Source organism: Ambystoma mexicanum, chromosome 2q (genome assembly GCF_040938575.1).
Source record: "Ambystoma mexicanum isolate Mex_15411 chromosome 2q, UKY_AmexF1_1, whole genome shotgun sequence".
NCBI classification, from domain to species: domain Eukaryota; kingdom Metazoa; phylum Chordata; class Amphibia; order Caudata; family Ambystomatidae; genus Ambystoma; species Ambystoma mexicanum.
This window is the reverse complement of record NC_090924.1, coordinates 177,394,593-177,414,522: the sequence shown is the minus strand read 5'-3', so window position 1 is coordinate 177,414,522 and position 19,930 is coordinate 177,394,593. Positions and strand designations below refer to the sequence as shown.

At 44.7% G+C, this 19,930-nt stretch overlaps 1 protein-coding gene across 2 annotated transcripts in view; it reads left to right on the top strand.

The window, feature by feature from the left end:
• PTH1R (parathyroid hormone 1 receptor) overlaps positions 1–19,930 on the top strand; it is an 857,857-nt gene that overhangs the window by 754,752 nt on the left and 83,175 nt on the right. For both annotated transcript variants that reach the window (XM_069647093.1, XM_069647092.1), the window contains 2 exons: positions 16,234–16,294; positions 17,236–17,302. In XM_069647093.1, coding sequence (XP_069503194.1) covers positions 16,234–16,294; positions 17,236–17,302 — 128 coding nt within the window. The remainder of the gene's footprint in view (positions 1–16,233; positions 16,295–17,235; positions 17,303–19,930) is intronic.

The following is a 19,930-nucleotide window of genomic DNA, read 5'->3' as shown; positions in this document are numbered from 1 at the left end:
TTGTATTTGAACACACGGTGCGCAACACATATTTGTTGAGAGGTTGCGTAAAGACACTGTTTGCCAAGGTTACACTTATTGTGTCATGTATATGTTGTTTATCCCTTCCTTTTGTTGATTATATACATTGTATCCCCACTTGTTGGGAGGGATTATCACCGTAGTGTGGGGCAACCCCAGAGAGAAATGATTGACCATATGAAGAGTCCATAGGTCTGGCGAGGGAAAGACAAAGAGGATGTTGGTGAGGGTCTGTCTGGAGAATGCACTGTTATAGGTTTCAGCGATAGGGAGGCCTGGGTTGAGGGAAATCCCTCAGGGAGAGGGCATTACCTGACCTGTTAATGCCTCCGCGCCTTCGAGGTTTATTCCCTAATTAAAACAACATTTTCATGAGGTTATCATTGATTGAAATGTGATTATGTCCTTAAAGAAAAAAAGGCTCAAAAAAGCAGCAACACCTCCTTTAAACATAAACATGTATTATGGTGATTACATTGACATTGACGAAAACCCACCAAAGGGCGTGGCAGTAAGGTTAGTTATAGATGGAAGAGGGATATAAGATGGAAATCCAAGTGGGTTATGGTAGGGCAGCCCCCGTGAAAGCAAAAAGCAAGCAGGTGTACCTTTGAAGGGATAACATTCAATTAGAAATTACCAGCATTTGGGAACAGAACCCATCGATTTAGGCAAAACAGTATTTCATTGTAATTATGAAATTCCCATTGTTTAGAGGACACTCCTAATGAGTCTAACATCAGACCCACACATTGTTTCAAATGAAAGTGGTTTGAGAAACATTAGGTGAACAAGGTAACAATAGGAATTTAGCAATTGTTTGTAAAACCGACAGACAATCAGCTGCACCATTACCAGAAAATGAGGCAGTACAAACGCATTTTTCACAGGTCCAAGCAGTGTTTGCACATGCACAGTGACACTGCGAGTCTGCACTGCACTGGCGCTTCCACGGAGAGGCCTCTTGGGTGATATTACGGTGCATCATGTGTGTGTAATGCCAGTTTGCTCGTCAGACAGGTGCGATTGACAAAGATGGCCTTTGTGCACGAGCAAACTATGTTTATGCATGTGCAATGTACGTTGATCCGGCCACTGGTCTGTTATTTCGTGTTTACTCGGTCCATAGTTTTTCATGCTCGGCTTGGTCGACAGCATGCCTTTGCATGCATCTGCACCAAAAACGGACCGCATGCTTTTTTTTTCCCCCTTTACTATTCAATAACCTTTATTTTTTTTAACATGTTTACGAAAGAGTCAGAAAGGTTCACTACTATCCGATTAATATTAGAGCAATGGGAAGGCATATGTGGGAGTCTGCACTCAAGACATTGTGTCCTGTCTCTCTCTATCCGACCAACCCTCTCTCAGAGGTCAAAGAACAACAACAAATCAATGGAACTATGTTCCCTCTGCCCCACTTCCTTCGGGACTTCCCAGGAAAGTAAAATGGACGTTCCCGCCCACTCCGATCTCTGCCCTCTCTCCCCAGTCTTTGACTTGTGCTGATTTTTCCAAGCACACGCAAAGTAATGTGTTTAATTATTTAGAACTCCAATCAATGGGGCTGGGCTGTTGAGACACTGCTTAGGCGACCATGACATGGTAGCCATGCGAGGTGTCCAATAGGTGGCTGGGTACTTTTCACCATCCGTTATTTTGACGGTAGGTGTCAGATATGCACACACGCAGTCATGAAATGAATAAGACACTTTTCAGCTGCATAACGCAATTCAACTTATTTTTGTTCCACTTTTTCACTTTTCCGTCTGGATCAATATACTCTAAAGGTGATATTGTCTAAGGGCCGGATTTACAAAGCCTTTTTCAATAGAATTGCACCATTGCAAAAACACTTTTGTAAAACAGGCACTAAGGGCCTACATCACAGAGCGTTTTCCAGTGTGGTTTTTGCCATTATAAAACGCTTCTGGGAATTAGGCTCAAAGAGTCATAGGGCCTGATTCATGGAATGTTTGGCACAGTGACTTTGCACTGCCATAAACACCCTGATCCACAGAGCACTGCAAAGTGTATTTTTGCAGTGCAAAGTTACTTTGCGCTAGTGCAGAGCCAGTGCAAAGTCACTTTGCAATGCAAAAATACACTTTGCACTGCTCTGTGAATCAGGGTGCTTGCTGGCAGTGCAAATTCACTTTGCACCAACGCAAAGTCACTTTGCACTCAACTAAACATTCCATGAAGCAGGCACATCTGGCCTGATTTCCATTCGAAATCACTTTGTAAATCAGGCCCATAAGCACGGGCACAAAAACAGATATGACGACGTTAAAACATTTGACTTCCCACGTAGGAGAGCATTAAGAGAGCATCACGTCATTGCCAGGCTAATGGACAGAAATGCTCATACAGGGTAGGCACAGGAGCATAACTAATACCAATGTTGGGTCTCACAAGGGTAGTCTGGCTCAGGGATTGCATACGTGCTAATGTGTTAAAGTGCATTAGTCTTCAACTGCAAGGGTAGAAGCTGCCCTGGCCACCAGCCGACGTTTTTTCTCAAATGAATTCCTGGAACGTGGAAAGCCTTTCTGAAAATAAATTGAAAGCCTGTTTAGCACGACTTGCCATGTCTGCGAAGCAAAAGCTAACTTTGTGAACGAGGCGTGCTACAAGAGTCTCACTCCATGGATGGATGCAAATTCACAATGAAGTTACACGGCCTGACTTACACCTGACGCACAGTTGGAGAGGGCTGTTTTTGTCACAAAAGAAGCTCCGCTGATTGACTTACACCTGACGTGTTTGGTGTAAGAGGTGCCGAGTATATGTGGGCAGAGGAGGCAATTGCAACATATACCTTTGCACACCAGGGGCAGGAGTGTCATTGTGTCCCATTGTAGATTCTCTAAAAATAAACATAGAAAACAAATCCGGATTTAGTGGCACGTTCTTCTAAACCACTCAGGGCTGGCAGTGCTTCTGAATCCTGTCCTGCTGGGCGCAGGCTTGGTGAAGTGTTAGTATGCATCTTGCAACATTAGCACGTGCTGCTTACTTCGAAGTGGAAGAGCTTTTCTTATAGTCACCTCTGCCTTGATTAGGGGTGCAGAGTGGTGGGAGAACTAGGGAAGTCTGAAGCACAATGCTTCCAAAAGACAGCTCAGCAGGTTAGACCACTGTCGCTGCCATGTTGCATTGTTAGACCTGCCTGTAAAGGCTATGCCCTTTTCCCAATTCCTGTTGCTAAATGTGTTGCACAATGTATTGTTTGGACCTAGGGATGGAAACAGCTCGTTCACGTCTCGCGGTGTGGAAATTGCCACCCCTTTTGCATAGGTCAAAAGGTGCCACCCATGCTTAGTGCAAGTCAAGTGTAAATCAGCTTTTAGCTAGAGTAGCTCCTTGTAACTTCAATGAATTTGATCCTCAGACACCATGCAGTTTACCACCAAATATCGTTTGATTAATCTAAAACATATTTTTAAACTAATGTACACAAAATACCATCTATTCACAGACCTTTAAAACAGCCACTTGGATCCTGTGTAACTTAGTAGTTGCCAAATTAACAAGTCAATGTTCCTAGATCTAATAACTCAGCAAAAACGACAGCATGCATTAAAAATAACAGATCAGCTATAATATTTATGGTTTTGGAAAGTGGGACCACTTTTCGATTCATGCACCATCATCTAATATGGCTCCCCACTGTTCCATTGGATAAAAAAAAATTGTCTCATACACTGTGATGGCTTGTGTGGAAAACAAATGAAATCAAATCCAACAATAGTGTCCTACAAACCTACACTTTTCTCTACTCATCATCAAAAGCCCAACCTCCCGCCCCCTTTCTGATGTGATTCATACAGCATGTTTACGACTTGAACATCAGTTTTCCATTCTTGCTGCCAAGCCACCCAGCCGCCTCCCCCAGCCTGCCCCGACCACTGATTGGCCCTTGGCCTGCGTGTGGTCATCCGTTGGGGAGCACCTTCATGCCTTGAGCTCATCGCAGCATTTCCATTCTTGCTGCAGAGCACAAAGGTAAGGGGAACTTCCATCCAAGCTCTGCTCATTCTTCTGCTTTGGTTTTAACATTTTTGCCAGCTCGCGGCTTATGTTGGGGAAATCTTTCATCCCTGTGATCCCTCTTCTTCCTGTCTGGCCTGCCCCCTCCCCAGCCAGAAAGGACCCTGAGGCAAAGGACAGCTTCCTCAGAAGCAGCTGCAGATGGTGTCTGCCGGAAGCAAGAAGCCTGCAGCCATCAGCCTGCTATGACTGACAAGGTAGGTGCGGTACGACAGGGGGGGTCCCACCCCTCTAATTACTCTTATTTCTCTTATCTCATCACCCCTAATCATCTAATTTTATTGTATTGTTTAGCCATCTCTCACACCTCTCTAGGAACGCTGACTTTTTGCATTGCTTATATTTTTTAAAGCTAGGCCTTTTGTCCCATTCTTCTATATGAACCCTCCCCCTCCGGGGCTTTCTGTGATGCACTGCTCTTGGCTGTGCTTCTTTTTTCTCCCTCACACTCCCCTCTCTCCTCTTCACACCCTCTATGGTGCTCTCAATTTCTCCCATCTTCTCAAACTGCTACTCTATCTCCTATCCTTTCTATGTCAATAAGTCTGGTAGGAAAAAGTTCAAGAGGGATATCCTGGTCTCCAACCCAGGCTGCCCTATCGCTGATAACCACATCAGCACTTACTCCAGACAGACTCTCACTGACATCCTCTTTGTCGTTCCCTCTCTAAACCTATGCACCCGTGATATGGTCTCTGTTCTCTCTCATTCCCTCTCCACTCCCATTAATGGTGGCACCCCGTGGCAGACCCTCTTGGCCTCCTTCCAATCCTCCAATCCTCCAAGACCATCATCAATGCCTATCTAAATGATACTGTCATGGTCCAGGGCTCTTAGTCCAATCATCTCCTTCTTGATAGACGTATCCCACATCGAATCAACTTCCTCCCATTTCCTGCTACTCCTTCTAACACCTCTAACACCTCTCTGGCTCCTCAGCCACTCTCTTCCTCCTCTGCTACCCCTCTGGCACCCACCTCCTCACTCTGGCCACTATGCCACATCTGTCTACTGCCTCTGCCCACCTACAAGCTATTCTGCTGCTTCTGCTGGGTGCACCTCACTCCTGTACCCCACCCCAGAAGTTTTCCAAGTGTGGCAACCAGCTCCACATCACTACTCTCAACTCTTGCACTGCTGTCAAACACTCCTCTGACATCTACCACCTCCTCGAAGACCTTTACCTGAATGTCCTTGCTCTCACAGAGAAATGGTTCAAGGCCCGCTCTATCACAAGTTTTGACACTCTCCTCCCTGATGGCTACAAGATCCTCTCCGAGCCCAGACCCAACCGGCTGGAGGTGGAGTGGAACTGATCTTTCCAGAGTGGCTCCATGTTTCTGTCATTCCAATGCAGGCCTATTCCTCCTTTGAATGCCTGATCTGCAGAGCTCTCTATCTCTCCTGGCCTCTATCTGACTGTAGCCACCATCTACAGGCCAACTGGGCAGGTCACCATCTTACGCTCAGAATGGCCTGACCTCTCTTCTTCTCTCCTTGCCTCAACCTCTCAACATCTTCTCCACTGAGACCTCATCATCCACCTGCATTCATCTAATCCTTCCTCTGGGCTCTTCCGCAACCTTTGCAACTCTCTCTCCCTTTTTATTCTTCCCTTTGGTCTGACACACTCTGCCGGACATGCCTTGGATGGTCTCATCTCCTCTGATATCTTCCTTTCTCCAGCATGGGGTCTGGTATGGATTCACATGCTCATGAATATTCCCCGTTGTCAGGCTGGGAATATTCATGAGCATGTGAAGGTGCCTCCTTCTGGAACATCTTCCCTGCCACTCTCAGTCTTGAGCCGGACCACCTGAAGTTCCTGAAGCAGCTCAAGACACTCCTTTTCTCCTCTAACTTCTCTCTCTCGCTTCCTTGCTAACTTCCTGTCTGCCACGCTGACTGGTTGATTGCTAGCCTCACAGTCTCACTGGGTACCAGGCTGCTCCATGACTAGTCTTACTTGCTCTGCCTCCTGGCCTAACACACACTTAGGGGCTGTAACTTTACCCTCTACAGCCCCCTGCCTCCTTGAACTTACTCAGAGCCAAGCTTCCCTGATCACACTTCCCCTACCCTCTCCTTGCACTTCCCCTCTCCCTATCCCTTGCACTTCTCACTGTCACACTTGCATGATCCAAATGACACAAATCCTAGTAGGATTGTTTGTCTTATCTTCCCTCTGTCTTTCCTACCTTGTCCTGAGGCGCCAAGAAACACTTGTGTAGAGGTGTGTTACAAATGCCATGTCATACATATCAGTGTGGTAATCTACAACTTATTTGGGATTTCTGAAAAGGGCTTCACTTGGGCCACAAACCATGAATGCATTGTTGGTTCAGTGCACCTACAGAAGCATTCTAGTTGGCTCAGCTGTACTTTTGAGATTTTTTGTATTTAGAGTGCAATACCAATGTGAGACCTAACCCCTATCTCTGGAATATCTTTCCATCCCATCGTAGAACTGCTTCTGATCTTTCCTAATGGGGTGATTCAGAAGTGAATTATTTTCTCCACATCGAGGCCAACCCCTCATCCCACCATTGCGACACCAATAACACCCAAAACATGAAATATATTGTATGTCTTTACCCCATTGACTAATATTTCCCTTTCCTCTGCATGCAACGTATTAGGACCTTGTATGTCACCCCCAATACTTAATTCAATTACCATCACTAATCACTCTACTATCGCAAAGTGTGTATGTATACACTAGGAAAAATTACCCTTTCTCCGAGCAGGTTCTGTGAACAGCATGAAGGCATCATGAAGAAAGAAACAGCAACAGACTAAAAATTAGATAATGTATCATATTACATGTCATTATGGTAGAAGGCCTCACTTACTCTATGCTAAGGTTTGATTTCCCTACAGTAATGAAACTAAGGAAAGTCTCTGAGTCCACGAGTTCAACTTAAAGGCCTGACTGTGTCAAAAACCTATACTTGCCATCACAACTAAAGCTAACCAATGTATATGGATGCCAAAATGAAAACAAATCGTGTTCAACTTGGGGGTCATTCCGAGGTTGGAGGTAAGGGATTACCGGCGCCTGTAAGGGCACCGATGGCGGTAATCCCTTACCTCCGTATTCCGAGTTCCCTTTGCGGGTCCCTCTTTACCTCCTGCTTTTAGCAGGAGTAAATTACGGGACCCGCAAAGTGACCTTGGAGTAAATTACGGCACCGTAATTTACAGTGCCGTAATTACCTCCTTCCCCATTCCCATTGAGCCCTATGGGGGCAGAAATGGGGATGGGGAAGGGCTATGGTGAACGGGGAATTACCGGTCCATCCAACCTTGGAATTGACCGGTAATTACTCCATTCACCATGCCGGTATTCCATGGAGTAACTAGCTCCATGGTTGCCAACCATGGAGCTATTTACTCCAGGGTGTAGTCCTAACTCGGAATGAGGGCCAAAGTTCTGACCTTCTTACAGCTCGCAGCTTTCTATAAGCTTCCCTTCCCCAAGTACAAGAAAGTTCCACAACAGAGTCTTAAAATTACCTTTTTTCATTTCAAGGTGATACAGTTCAATATAGGTCCAAATGAATCCTTGGTGTTCCCTTCCCCAAGTCCCCTAGTTTAGGCGCAGTTGACAGACCAAACGGTCCACCAATCACAAGTCACGCAACCAAGATCCCTGACTCGTGGCCTCTTGGCTTCAATGTGTATCTTTGCAATCTTCTGGCTTTTCCTTATCAACCTCTTGGCTGCTATCAGTTGTCACACATCCTTTCCAACCTTTGGCCTTGTCACTCTTCATTAATTCATAAAAGTTTAGTTTAGGGGGTTTTACTCACACCCACCTTATTAGGTTTCTCTGTCACCCTTGTGCCTGCTTCTGAAGGTGTTTTCACATTTGGCATTTGGGTTATTCACTTTTATTGCTTCGGGATATTCCATTACTTACTTAGCATGCATAATTTCAGTGTTTCATTCAATTCAGGGTCTGAAAAAACATCCATGTCGCTTAATTATAAATTTTCCTTTGGTGCAGTATTCAATATGCATTGGTTTCACTGTATTTTAGAGTTACATTTGTTTTGGTATTCAATAAGCATTGCTTCGCTTACTTTTCAGAGTTCCCTTTCTTTCGGTATTGAATACAAATTGTTTTTTTGTAATTTTTTTAAGTTTCATTTAGTTCGCTATTCAATAAGCATTGTTTTGTGTAAGCTTTAAAGTTCCATTTAGTTCGTTATTCAAAAAACCTTGTAGATCATCCCGGCATTCACGCGTCTTCCCCCGACACTCACCGGCTTGTGCCGTCTTCTTCTGTCACGCTCTGCTTGCCTGCATGCCGGCTCCCAGAATGCCACTTTCTGGAAGCAGACAGCATCCCTTCTTCCTTGATTCACAGAGGAACCCAGATGGCAAATACCTACACAGTCCCCTGGCTACGGGATGTGTAGAACTTCTGGGAAATTTGCCAGCGTCCTGGCTCCTCATCCGGTCCCACCACAGCTGCCTCCACTGCTGGCTTCCTCCACCCTGGCCTTCTTTTTGCACACTGCTCTGCTTTCTCAGTCTCTTTTTATTCACCTGCAGGCCCTTGAATCTCTGCAGGTGTGGGTCTCCAATGAGACTTGCCTAACTATAATTACAGGGACATGTCCAATGGAACTAGTGGGGTATGTGGATTTACAACCTTACCAGTGCTCGTGATCCGAAGCTAATAGCGCCGGTCCAAGTAGCGATAACGCTATTTGCTTTGGTGGTATCCTGGCGCAATTACCAATGGAATACCGCCAACCTCGTGATGAGGCCCAATATCTAACATTTGAGCCTGTCATTGATATATGTCTCTTTAAACAGCACTCAGTGGAATCCTAAAACACCTAGAGTGCAGTTGTTTTGTGTCTTTAGCCCAACTGCTTCGAACGTAGCTCACAATATGCACGCGGAATGAAAAGGAATGAGCAAGTCACCTGGTTTGAAAGCCCAGCCAACATATCCTGCGGTACATGAAGACGAGTGGGTCCCCTGGACCTTCCAGAGCAAGGTAAGTGGCCACCAGGCCCTTTTATGCAAATGCATACCTCTTCACATTGCCCCACCATCTCCCGCGGGAGCCTCTTTGCCACCTGTCTGTTTGAGCGCAGTCTACTCAGCGCGCGCCTCCGCTCTACGTCGGTCCGCCCCATGGTCCCATGCCAGCAGATGTGCCTTATCACCCTGCTAACGATGCGTCTGGATCCTCTGTCTGCCCATGCTATTAAAAGAAGACTACCACTAGAGCAGGCCCGGGCTGTGCCAATGCATTATTTACCAGCACTTAGCAAGCTAACTGTCCATTAGAAGATTGCTCTTGCCCTCATGAGATGCGGATGCAGCATGAATCCAAGACTTCCAAAGGATGCTCTTCCTTTTTATTATTATATGTCCCGGGAGGATAGCTCAGCGGCAGCGTGCGCATCTTGGAAGCAAGACGACACAAAGCAACAACAGGTTCGATCCCCGGGTCTGCGCTTAGAAACCTCTGGGTGATTAAGCGCATTATACATATGTAACTAAGACTAAAAACAAAAACACAATTATGCAACTAAGAAAAACAAACAATTCCTGTAACAGCCTCGATGCCTGCGGGCTGTGTGAGCGCTTTATAAATATTAAATAAATAAATGTGCAAGTGTGCATAGCAATTGCGTGCATTTAAAGGGCGTCGTGCTATTGCACATTGAAAAAAGGCTAAGTACTAAAATAAAAGAAGATAGTTAAAATGTGTGGACCTTATGGACCCGATTCATGGAATTATTTCCACGGTTCAAAGTGACTTTGCACTACCAGCACACACCCTTATTCATGGAACTGTGCAAAGTGTATTTCTGCAGTGCAAAGTCATCTTTTGCAGTACAAAATGACGTTGCACCTACTTTGCACGGCACAAATACACTTTGCACAGTTCCATGAATCAGGGTTTGTGTTGGTAGTGCAAAGTCACTTTTCAGTAGTGCAAAGTCACTTTTAACCGTGCAAATATTCCATGAATCGGGCCATATAAGTCTAGCGCATGCACTCAGTCTTGTGTTTGACATCATGTTTTGCACTTTTGAGAATGTTGGGTTAACAACCCATGGATTTTCCTTGATTACACTTCAGCTGCTATGGACACAATCACTATGTATGATTGGTTCACTTGTGCAATTACCAGGCGGTATATCAGAAGGAGTACATCCTGGAATAGTGAAAGGGGCTGTCCTCTTTAATTCAGTAACTCCTTTCCCTATCACTATTACTCACAAGAGGAGATGTTTGCCAGAAGGTGGTGAGTCAGGGGTAGTACAGGGCTATGACTGGGCTGGGGTAGACAGGGCCCAAACCTCAGCAGTCTCCAGAAAGGGGTCCCAAACTGGGGCACTGCTGGGGCCCAACACCGACTAGCCCCAAGGGACCCCAACCTCTCAGACTGACAGTGTAGCCTAAGCACTGCACAGTCACACGGGCTGCCTGCAGGTGTCATCACTTTGGTTTAGAAAAAAAAAGAAAAGGCATCTAAACTGATGCACTGACACCTGCAGACAGCCTGTGTAAACGTGCTTTCTGCTACACTGGCTGCTTGATGACTGTACTCAGTAATAGGAATAAGGCTGGAGGGCCCAGCTCTCCTATTGTTTCTGAGTAAAGAGTCATCAGGCTGCATGATTGCCCTTTAACCACGCGGTTAACAGGTAATCATGATGCCTGATGACTCTTTACTCAGAAACAATAGGAGAGCTGGACCCTCCAGGCCTACTCCTTTTTCTGAGTATAAAGTCATCACACAGCAGACCGACCTTTCACTCAAGGAGACTGTGTTTTTAACCATGCCTTTGGTGAGCCCAGCCCCTCATTTTGTTTTGCTGGGCGTCCCAAAAGAAGTAATGAGAGTCCCACCCCCCCCCCCCCTTGTTTCAACCAGCCCTCTCCCCCCAGATTTGGGGGGGCGCTCATTAGGGGACATGTTCTAAGTTAGGCCACACCCCCTAGGAGAGCCCTCCCTTGATTGAACACCCCACTTAAGGCACTGGGGTAGTACAAGGAAGTTTGTGGTTCAAAGGTTAGAGAAATCAAAGAAGTGAAGGAGGAAAAAAACGATCACAGAAATCTAAAGATAGGGGAGAGCAAACACAGAGCTGGAGACCCTCAGGCTCCTTTGGTAATCACAAAGTCCTTTTTGTGTAAAAGCAGGAGCAAGAATGATCCACCTAAATCTACTTGGCAGATCTTCTGTGTCACAGGTATGTATGCATTGTTGACACAAATGTACATATGTAGAGGACATTTACAATCAAACCGTTCAAAGTGACACATAATCTGAGTTTACACATTGTTCATCATCTGCAGTAATCAAAGTGAGAAACAATGCAACAACACCGTGGACTGTCCATTTGGCATGCAAAGTCATGCAATCACAATCATGTTATATTAAATACTTCAGTAGACAGTACTGCTGCTGCTGTACATATTCCGAGGAACTGCAGAGAGCATGCAATGTTTACTTGACGGTAGTTGGGATGAGCAAAGATATAATCGAAGTGCGTTTTCTGAACAGCAGCCCGAGAGGGAAACACCGGCCCGGCGTCATGGCCTTTCAACTCTTTCAGTTGAAATGGGACTTGGGCATGCGGGTGGGGGCGGTGGTGTGCAGCAACCGACCCAATGTTGGCAGTGAGCAGTCTAATGGCAATCTACGCCTTTCATTTTGGGGTTTAAATGTGAGCTTTTCGGCGTGCACATTACAAGCTGCATTTGCTGGAGCTCTGCAGGGCGTCACCTCCCTGGGATTCTGAGGTACCTTTTTTCTCCTCATTAGAAGGACTAATAATGTTGCAGCCCGTGAGCAGGGAACAAACTAAGAGTCGTTTTCTGGCAACCTTTAATGTTTTAGCTCCATGCTAGCTGGGTGTCTCGTGATAATTTTTGGCTACTAGCCCCCTTGTCGCCATTATAACGTATGCACACCACACGTGGCTCTGAGGTTTTTCTACTCTCTAAGCAAGTAGAGTGGGCAGGGGGCTGGGGGGGGTGGCATCGGGTTGAAATTGGGCCACAGAGCCTCTAAAGCCAGCCCTGTGGAAACAGAAGTTGAAGCGAAATGGCGGGTTCCGCAATTGTATAAGAGCTATTGAGCAATGACTTTGTGAGTGCAAAGAAAATACAAACGTAGTTGTTGTGGTATTCATTCTAAAATCACGTCATAGTAGCGCAATGGATTTATTAACATTTGTATAGCGCACAACAGCCCTAGGCAATGATAGAGCCCCCGGCCAAAGAACAGGCATTAATTCTCCATAAAGCCCTCTAATGAAACGCACCGATTATGTAACTGATCTGTGGCTGGCTTATGCAGCAAGAAAAAGTGCTGCCGGTACAGTGCCAATTTTGCAGCGAACGATGTACTGTTATTTTCTGCTTACCCAATTCCATTCTACATCCCACCATAAACTGACTCATCCTACATTGCTTACAACCATAGACTACTCACACAACCAATCCCCACACATGTCAGCATGCTGCCCACAAACATGCCACAGTAATGCAGCATTACCGTTATTCACATATCCAGACTTATCAAACACACACCCACCAGCTGCTAACCCCAATTCGCAGCACTAACTTCTATATCTCCCGTCTGGATGAAACACACACTCAGATGTCTATGTCACTAAGCACTTAGGGTCCGATTCATGGAAATGAGTGCAGAAATCCTGCAAGGGCCGCGCTCTGAGAAGGACACTGCACAAACCTGCGTGCAGAAAGAAAAGAATGTGCACCCCACCTATTCATGGAATTGACTGCGCAAAGTAACCGTATTCGCAAGTCAAGCCTGGAACACTCCCCCACCACACCCGCATGCAAAGCATAAACAGTCCGAACAGCTACCTTTGCACATTCCCCCGTACTCGAATACATGCATCCTTCAAACAGTGCATGGGGTCCCCTGTAAGTAGGCCTGCAACTCAGGCACCCTGCACTGGGTCCCCCGTAACTGTATCCGGCACCCCGACAACATGCATATAAAAAATTGTAACTCGGCAATAACTCGGGAAATATGCATGCAAACCCCTGTGAAATGTTCCTGCACCCCAGTATACTGCTTACGCGTGGCCCTAAATTACATCAGAACCCTGATTGAGTACACGCACCCCGAAATCCGACATGCAACCCCACCTGCATGCTGAAAATCCTACATGCAAGTGTACTTACACCTGCCCTAGGGTTGCAGATTGTATGAAGGACTTGTGTGGGCTTTTCTCGGCCGAGATGTAGCGTGATAAAATCCATGAACACATCTTGTGCCGCGCAATAGTGGGTGTGCAAGGGACTGCCTGCACCATTCATTGGAACGTCCACTTTTTCGAAGTTCTTCCCCATTCTTGGTGTTCCGCCCCCTTCACAGCCCTCTGCACAAGCCACGGCCACGCTCTGCTTGGAGACCCGCGCAAGGCCCTCGACGGTTCACACAGACATGCGAGCAAGCGTGAACTCCATTAAATTCCAGGAAAAGTAGTGCACATTCGGTTCCATGAATCGACAAAGGCAGATTTACGCGCAGTTGCGTGCGCAAATACCCTATTTTCCGCACAGATAATTCCATGAATCAGGCCCTTAGTATTTAGCCAACACTCAGGGCATGGGTTGTTCAGGCCTGCCTCATTCAACAACTCAGGATTTTAACTCTCTTCTATCATCAAACAACCTTTACTATGACCACGTACAACTGTGCTGTGCAAGACCACACTAAAATTCCTTTTCTCATTGTATTTTCACAAGCTTCTTTAGGGTAGGCCAAACAACATACTGTTAAGAAAGAACACCTTGGCCCCACTGTTCAGTAAAACCTTTGCTCATTTGTAACTGGCCATGTATTAGCAAAATCTTGTAAATTGTTCATGTCCAAATACAGAGTTACACACTTAAAGCCGATTGTTGACCATATCCCACTCTGGGTTGTTGCATAAATACACTGGACAGCACTACATTCTGCATTATTGACTACCTACTAATCATTCAAGGCTGACTTGGCGCAAAGAACTTTCTAAGCATAGAGTATGGGATGATCTTCTGCTCGACAACTCGAGGCCAAAGCTGGGCTTGGAGTATTTGGAATATAAACAGGAGGTTGGCTTTAAGGCCTATTTAGATTTAATTACGCCACCTTACGAAAGATCACTGTATGCAAGGTTTAGACTGGGGATTTTGCCCATCGGCGCTTTTATGCACACGTGGAAGGGTTCTGACTCTAATAAATGCCCAATGTGTGATATGATATGATATGTTATTTATAACGCACTTAACACCCAGAGGTTTCTAAGCGCAGACCCGGGGATCTAACTTGTGTTGCTCCTTGTCGTCTTGCTTCCAAGACGAGCATGTCGCCCCTGAGCTATCCTCCCGAGCCTGTTGCTAAGGAGACAGTTTAAAATGTTCTTTTTCTTTACATGTCAATTCTGTGGTTAAGGCAGATGTATCTGAGACCTATTCTGTTGGAGGCCGGTATTTACTCACTTGGACCTGCACTATTATTTTGAACTCAATGTTCCATTTCTTCAGTGGTGTGTGCTGTTGCCCATTATTTGCACAGAGCCTGGCTGCTGAGGAGCAAGATATTGATAAAGTGATGAGGCCCTCTGCCAATTTTGTATTAGTATTATGAAATCAATAATCGTCTCAGGCTGCGAGCCTAGCTCTCCCAGGATTAGTTTTTACATGATTTTAAATGTGCCTTAATAATGTTTGTGATGTAACAATGCGAGAAATGGAAGGAATCTCATTTTAAAGTCTCTTTGTGTAGGTTTTATCATAGAAATATTATGCATTTTATGATGTGTTTGAACCTGATGACATTTTGTCAAATAAAGGTTTTTCAACATCAGAAAGACCTGTACAATTGACTTGTCTAATATTCTCACTCAGCAGCACTTGACACCATTCTCCTGGGAGTTCTCCTGTTTCTCTTAAGGATATAGATGGGAACCGTGGGCAGCCTTCTAGAGTGTCAAAACTCTACAGAATCAGACACACCAACCCCCCTACATTTAGTCCTTTCAAGAAATGGGGCGAATCACTTCCACCAAATATTAGAACCGATTTCCAATGTATCCCCCCGCCTCACCCCAGTTGAATGTATTTCTGGTCACAGGAAAGCCTCTTACACCATCCCAGTTCTGTTCACATTGCCCTAACATTTCTGATATTTTCATTGCCCCTTACCTCAGCTTCCAGCACACTGCAGGATAAAGGCCACATTGCCCCTTATAGAGATTTCAAACTTCAGCAACCATTGCCCTTACGTATTCAGGATGGTGTCCTTATGTTGGCCTTATGTTGATGGCATGGCTTACTACTGGATAACAGATCACAACATGTGTATGACATGCATATGCTGTTAGGTGCTCTGAAGCACTTCTGAATGCACATTGTGGGGAAATGCCAGTCACATGTGTTGAACACTGATAATCGGTTTGAACTCTCTTGCTGTACACAGTGCATTTATCATGTTTTTTTCTTTGGGACATTGTAATTGACACTGAAGCCAACTATGCAAAATAATGTGTTGAAATGAGTATAAATGAGAAGTGATATTGAGCAGGAGCAAAGAATAATGCACGTTCTTCAGCAGGGGAAACAATGAGGAATTAAATGTAGACTTCTTGTGAGGCCAATATGTTGATCTTTTTTATGATAAGAGCGCCAGCGGACCACTTCGGTGGTGTTAGTGCGCGGTACAAATGTCCTTTAACATTAACATTAACATTGCTTCTTTTGAAAGCTGAGTCATATTACTGTGTTTGTACAAATGTGTTACTTGTATTGCTGTTGGTAGATACAGTCACACAATGAGTGGATTGAGGCAAATAGTTTACTATCGAAATCGACACACTTAACTAAGACCATCTCCTGCACCAACAGGAAGAGCAGAGACAACGTTTCTGAGAGTATATTGAAGTGTTGAAGTTCACTTTATCAATTAGGCGTGTGATGCATTTTTCCAAATTGCTATCATTATGTTCTAAGGCAGTGTATGTTGAATGGCAAACAAACTTGCCCAATGGTGGGTGATGACAGACAGAGGTTAAAGGCGTGAACCGACCAAAATCCCCCGCATTGTCCTCCATTGTTGATCAAACAATATTTAAGATACTCCCTATTTCCTCTTTTTTTCAGGACTACCAGCTGTTTTTGTGACGATATGGGCCACTGTGAGAGCTGCACTAGCAGACACAGAGTAAGTAACACAGTTAGTTTTCCTTTTCAGCATTGTAACTCGTTTAACCTTTGTGGTTAGGATGTATGCATGTGTCTTAGGTGTTTGTGGGGCGTGGGTGTATTGCGTACCCTCAAACCCCACACGACTCTGAGCCAAATGTTCAGGCACGGCTGGGAACTATAAGGGTTCAAAGTAACATGTATAGTGACACATAGGCCAGGTAACATGTGGCACAATAATGGGGTAGTTGGCCTTTAGAAGCCAATAAAGTCCAGAGAACAGGGCCAAGAGGTGACCCAGGTACATTGATCGTCATAACTTGTATTCATATTTTGAAAAACAAATATTCAAAACAATAATGTCAATGATAAGAAACATGGTATGCTAGGGGAATAATGCCGGAAACGTTATGTGTGTATTAGTTAAATAAAATAATAATGGCGGAATGCGACTAAGAAGATGTGTTCAGAAGAGCGATTGAAGTGGGAAAGAGCAATATTTCCCCTTTCGAGTCCTTGAGATTTAGGGCCTGATTTACAAACATGTTTTAACATGAGAAAGTCCCATTGAAAACATTTTTTCACATCAGGTCCAAAGTGCCTTGGAAGATAAGAAATTAAATGAGGAGTCACAAAATGCATAACCACAAAATGAATAGTGTTTTGGTGAAATTAAAGATGAAGTGAAAGAATGTGTAGAAGAGGATGATGGCCAAGGGATTGTAATCGGGCCATAGATCAAACAAAGCATTCTCGATTTGTAACTCATTTAAAGTGGGAAGAGACTGCATTTTCGTCATCATTAGAACTGTTAGCACCAGAGGATCAGCGCAGTAAGATTGGGCAGGACATCTCTGTTTTAGGAGCTATAACTCATGGAAAGACACGATCTTGTAAAGAGAAAAAACAGTATTTCCAGCGGAATAACACATTCTTCTTTCCTCAAACCACTTTTCCTAGGTGTTGGGACCTGAGTGCCGGAAATCTTAAATTGATTTTCCAGGTGCCAATCTTAGCTGCTATAGTGGTAAGTTTCATTTTGTCATACTTAATGCTATTGTTTGGTCGGTTTCTATCCGGTTTGCTGTACACAATCTTCTTACCCTGATGCACCCAATCATATCAGGCTATTCACAGTGTTAAAGGAACCAGGCTGACCATAAAGGAATCCATAATGATTGGACAGCATCAGAAGAATCCTAAGGCAGTAACAGGAAATGTATGATATAATGACCGTCTCATCTAAATGGTGTTCTGATGCTGTGTCGTGCCCTCATTCCTTTGGGATAGTAAATGGCGCTAGAGCGCCACCTATAGGGTAAAGCTATTATATTAGAGTGCATCTATTCATTTAATTTATTGGTGCTTATTTAGTGCTTATCGCCAACGCGCTGAACAGAGTAGACAAAACAAGTCAGTCAATTAGTAGCAGTACCACTAATGAGACAATGGTGTGATGCTTGAAGAAGAGGAAAGTACGTGAGATTTCAGCTGGGTACAGAAAGAAGAGTACAGTGTTGGAGAGTGAATAGATAGAGGAAGGAAGTTCCAGAATTTGGGAGCGAAGAGTAACAAAGAGCAGAAGCTTGAATGAGCACAAGGATGTCGAGAAACAAACAGAAGAGAGAGATGGGGGCCAAATGGTCACTGCACTGGTCACCTGGCTACCCTCTGATTTCAGGCCCAGGTCCCTACCCGCCCAGTTGCACAGCCGCACTGCCTGCCGGCAACCCTTGCAATTGGGTCTGTATCTGTAACCCTACAGCCCCCCTACTTGCACTTTTGGACACCTGCTGTGTGCACTTACCCTTGCACCTGCCACCTGCTGGCTGCACTTCTTGTTATTGTTTTGATGCCATGTACTGCACTGCCCCCTCCCCTTTCCCCTGGCACTTTTCCCCTCCCCTGCAATTGTGCGATCTCAATGTCACTTGACCTAGTAAGATTGTTGTCTCTGTCTTCCCTCTGTTCCCCCTTCCTTGCCTCGTCGCGCCTTGAAACACTTGTGTATAGGCGCGTTACAAATGCCATATCATATCATATCATCAATGTAACATGATGGATAGAATCAGGATATAGTAGAACTATGATATGGTGGTTACCTGCCAAAGAAGGATTTGAAAATAATAGAAAGAAAATGATGTTGAAAACGGTGTTCAAAAGATAACCAGTGAAGGGAGTTAAGGGCCACAGAAATTGAGCCACGAGTAGAGAGGGAGCATATACCACGTACAGATGAGTGGTAGATAGAGCGAAGTGGAGCAAGCTGAGAGGCAGGAAGGCTGACGAAAAGAGAGAAGCAATAGTAAAGACAAGCAAGAATAACACTAGAAACTAGGAGCTTATTTGCTTGGAAGGTTAGAAAAGGAAAAGGTTTGCCTGTTTTAAAAAGGTTAAAATGACATGCACATGTAGTAGATATATAGAGAATATACGCAGAGAGGGTCAGGGACGAGTCAAAGGTAATGCCAAGATGACAAGGGGTTGAGTAATGTGTTAGAGGAGTGGCAGGAAAGAAGATAGAAGAAAGAGGAACAGGAGAAATGCCATAGCCAAACTCCTACACAGCTTACAGGAGTGTGGTTACGTGCCCACCCATTGACTAACCAGGGTCATGCTTATCCGCACAGTCAGTCCCACCCAGTTCCTGTCCCTCACCACCCAAAGCTACTCCTTGAACTCTTTGAGCTCCCTTTAATCGAGCATAACCACCCATCAAACGTTGCCCTTGAATTGCATGCCAGTGTTTTTTCAAAGCAGTCTTTTGAGAGTCAATGGCTTAATATAAACACGCTACTGGTGTAAATAAAATGGCTTACCTGGGTCTGGTTTTAGCCACTCGATTAATAAGCACCACCAGTGTCCTTCAATGGAGTCATGTTAAAAACAAGCAATGGCAAATCCAACCGTTTTGGCTTGTGTAAGTACTAGGCATGTGCCTTTCCCATGGCTGCACAAGAGCCCAAACTGTTGGCATTGTCAATGGTTATTGTTAGTTTTAGCTCGTAGGTGTCTCATTAGTCACACATATCAAGGCAAACATCCTCTTTCATTAACGTGGACATAAAGGGGAGTTGGAATACGAGGCTACAGCGTCATTTTGATTTTCGCACACACATTCGTTTCCCCTGGCCATCGTAATCCCTAAAAATATTCCAACCCACTTTCCAACTCACCCCAGAATATGCACACAGGCAGTCAGATTTAACTGCTCTACACAATCAAAGCTTCCATCTTGAAATCAGGGTGTACCCGATTAAAAACAAGGTTATATACTAAACACCACATTGCACTGATGTGTTGCTTAAATACTGAAAACTAGTTATGTAGTAGTGTGCGTTTACGTTTGCATTGTTTGATTTAATAATAATTTATAAATAAATATTCACATTTATATTGTGTTCGGTAGATTATTTTTCTTTGTAGTCATTTTGTCAAATTGGCTTCTCCCTGTTTGCCTTCTGACTTTTCACTTTGTTTGCTTTCGTCATCCTTTGGTTAAACAAAAAGCGTGCTTTGGTTTCGAGATTCTCCATCACACAGGGTGAATTTCACCGTGCTGACATAGGCATATGCCATTTTCGTTTTTAGCATGCGGCCTCTGCAGGTGTATTTCGCCATTCTGATATGGCCGCTGCCATTTTTTGTTTGCTAT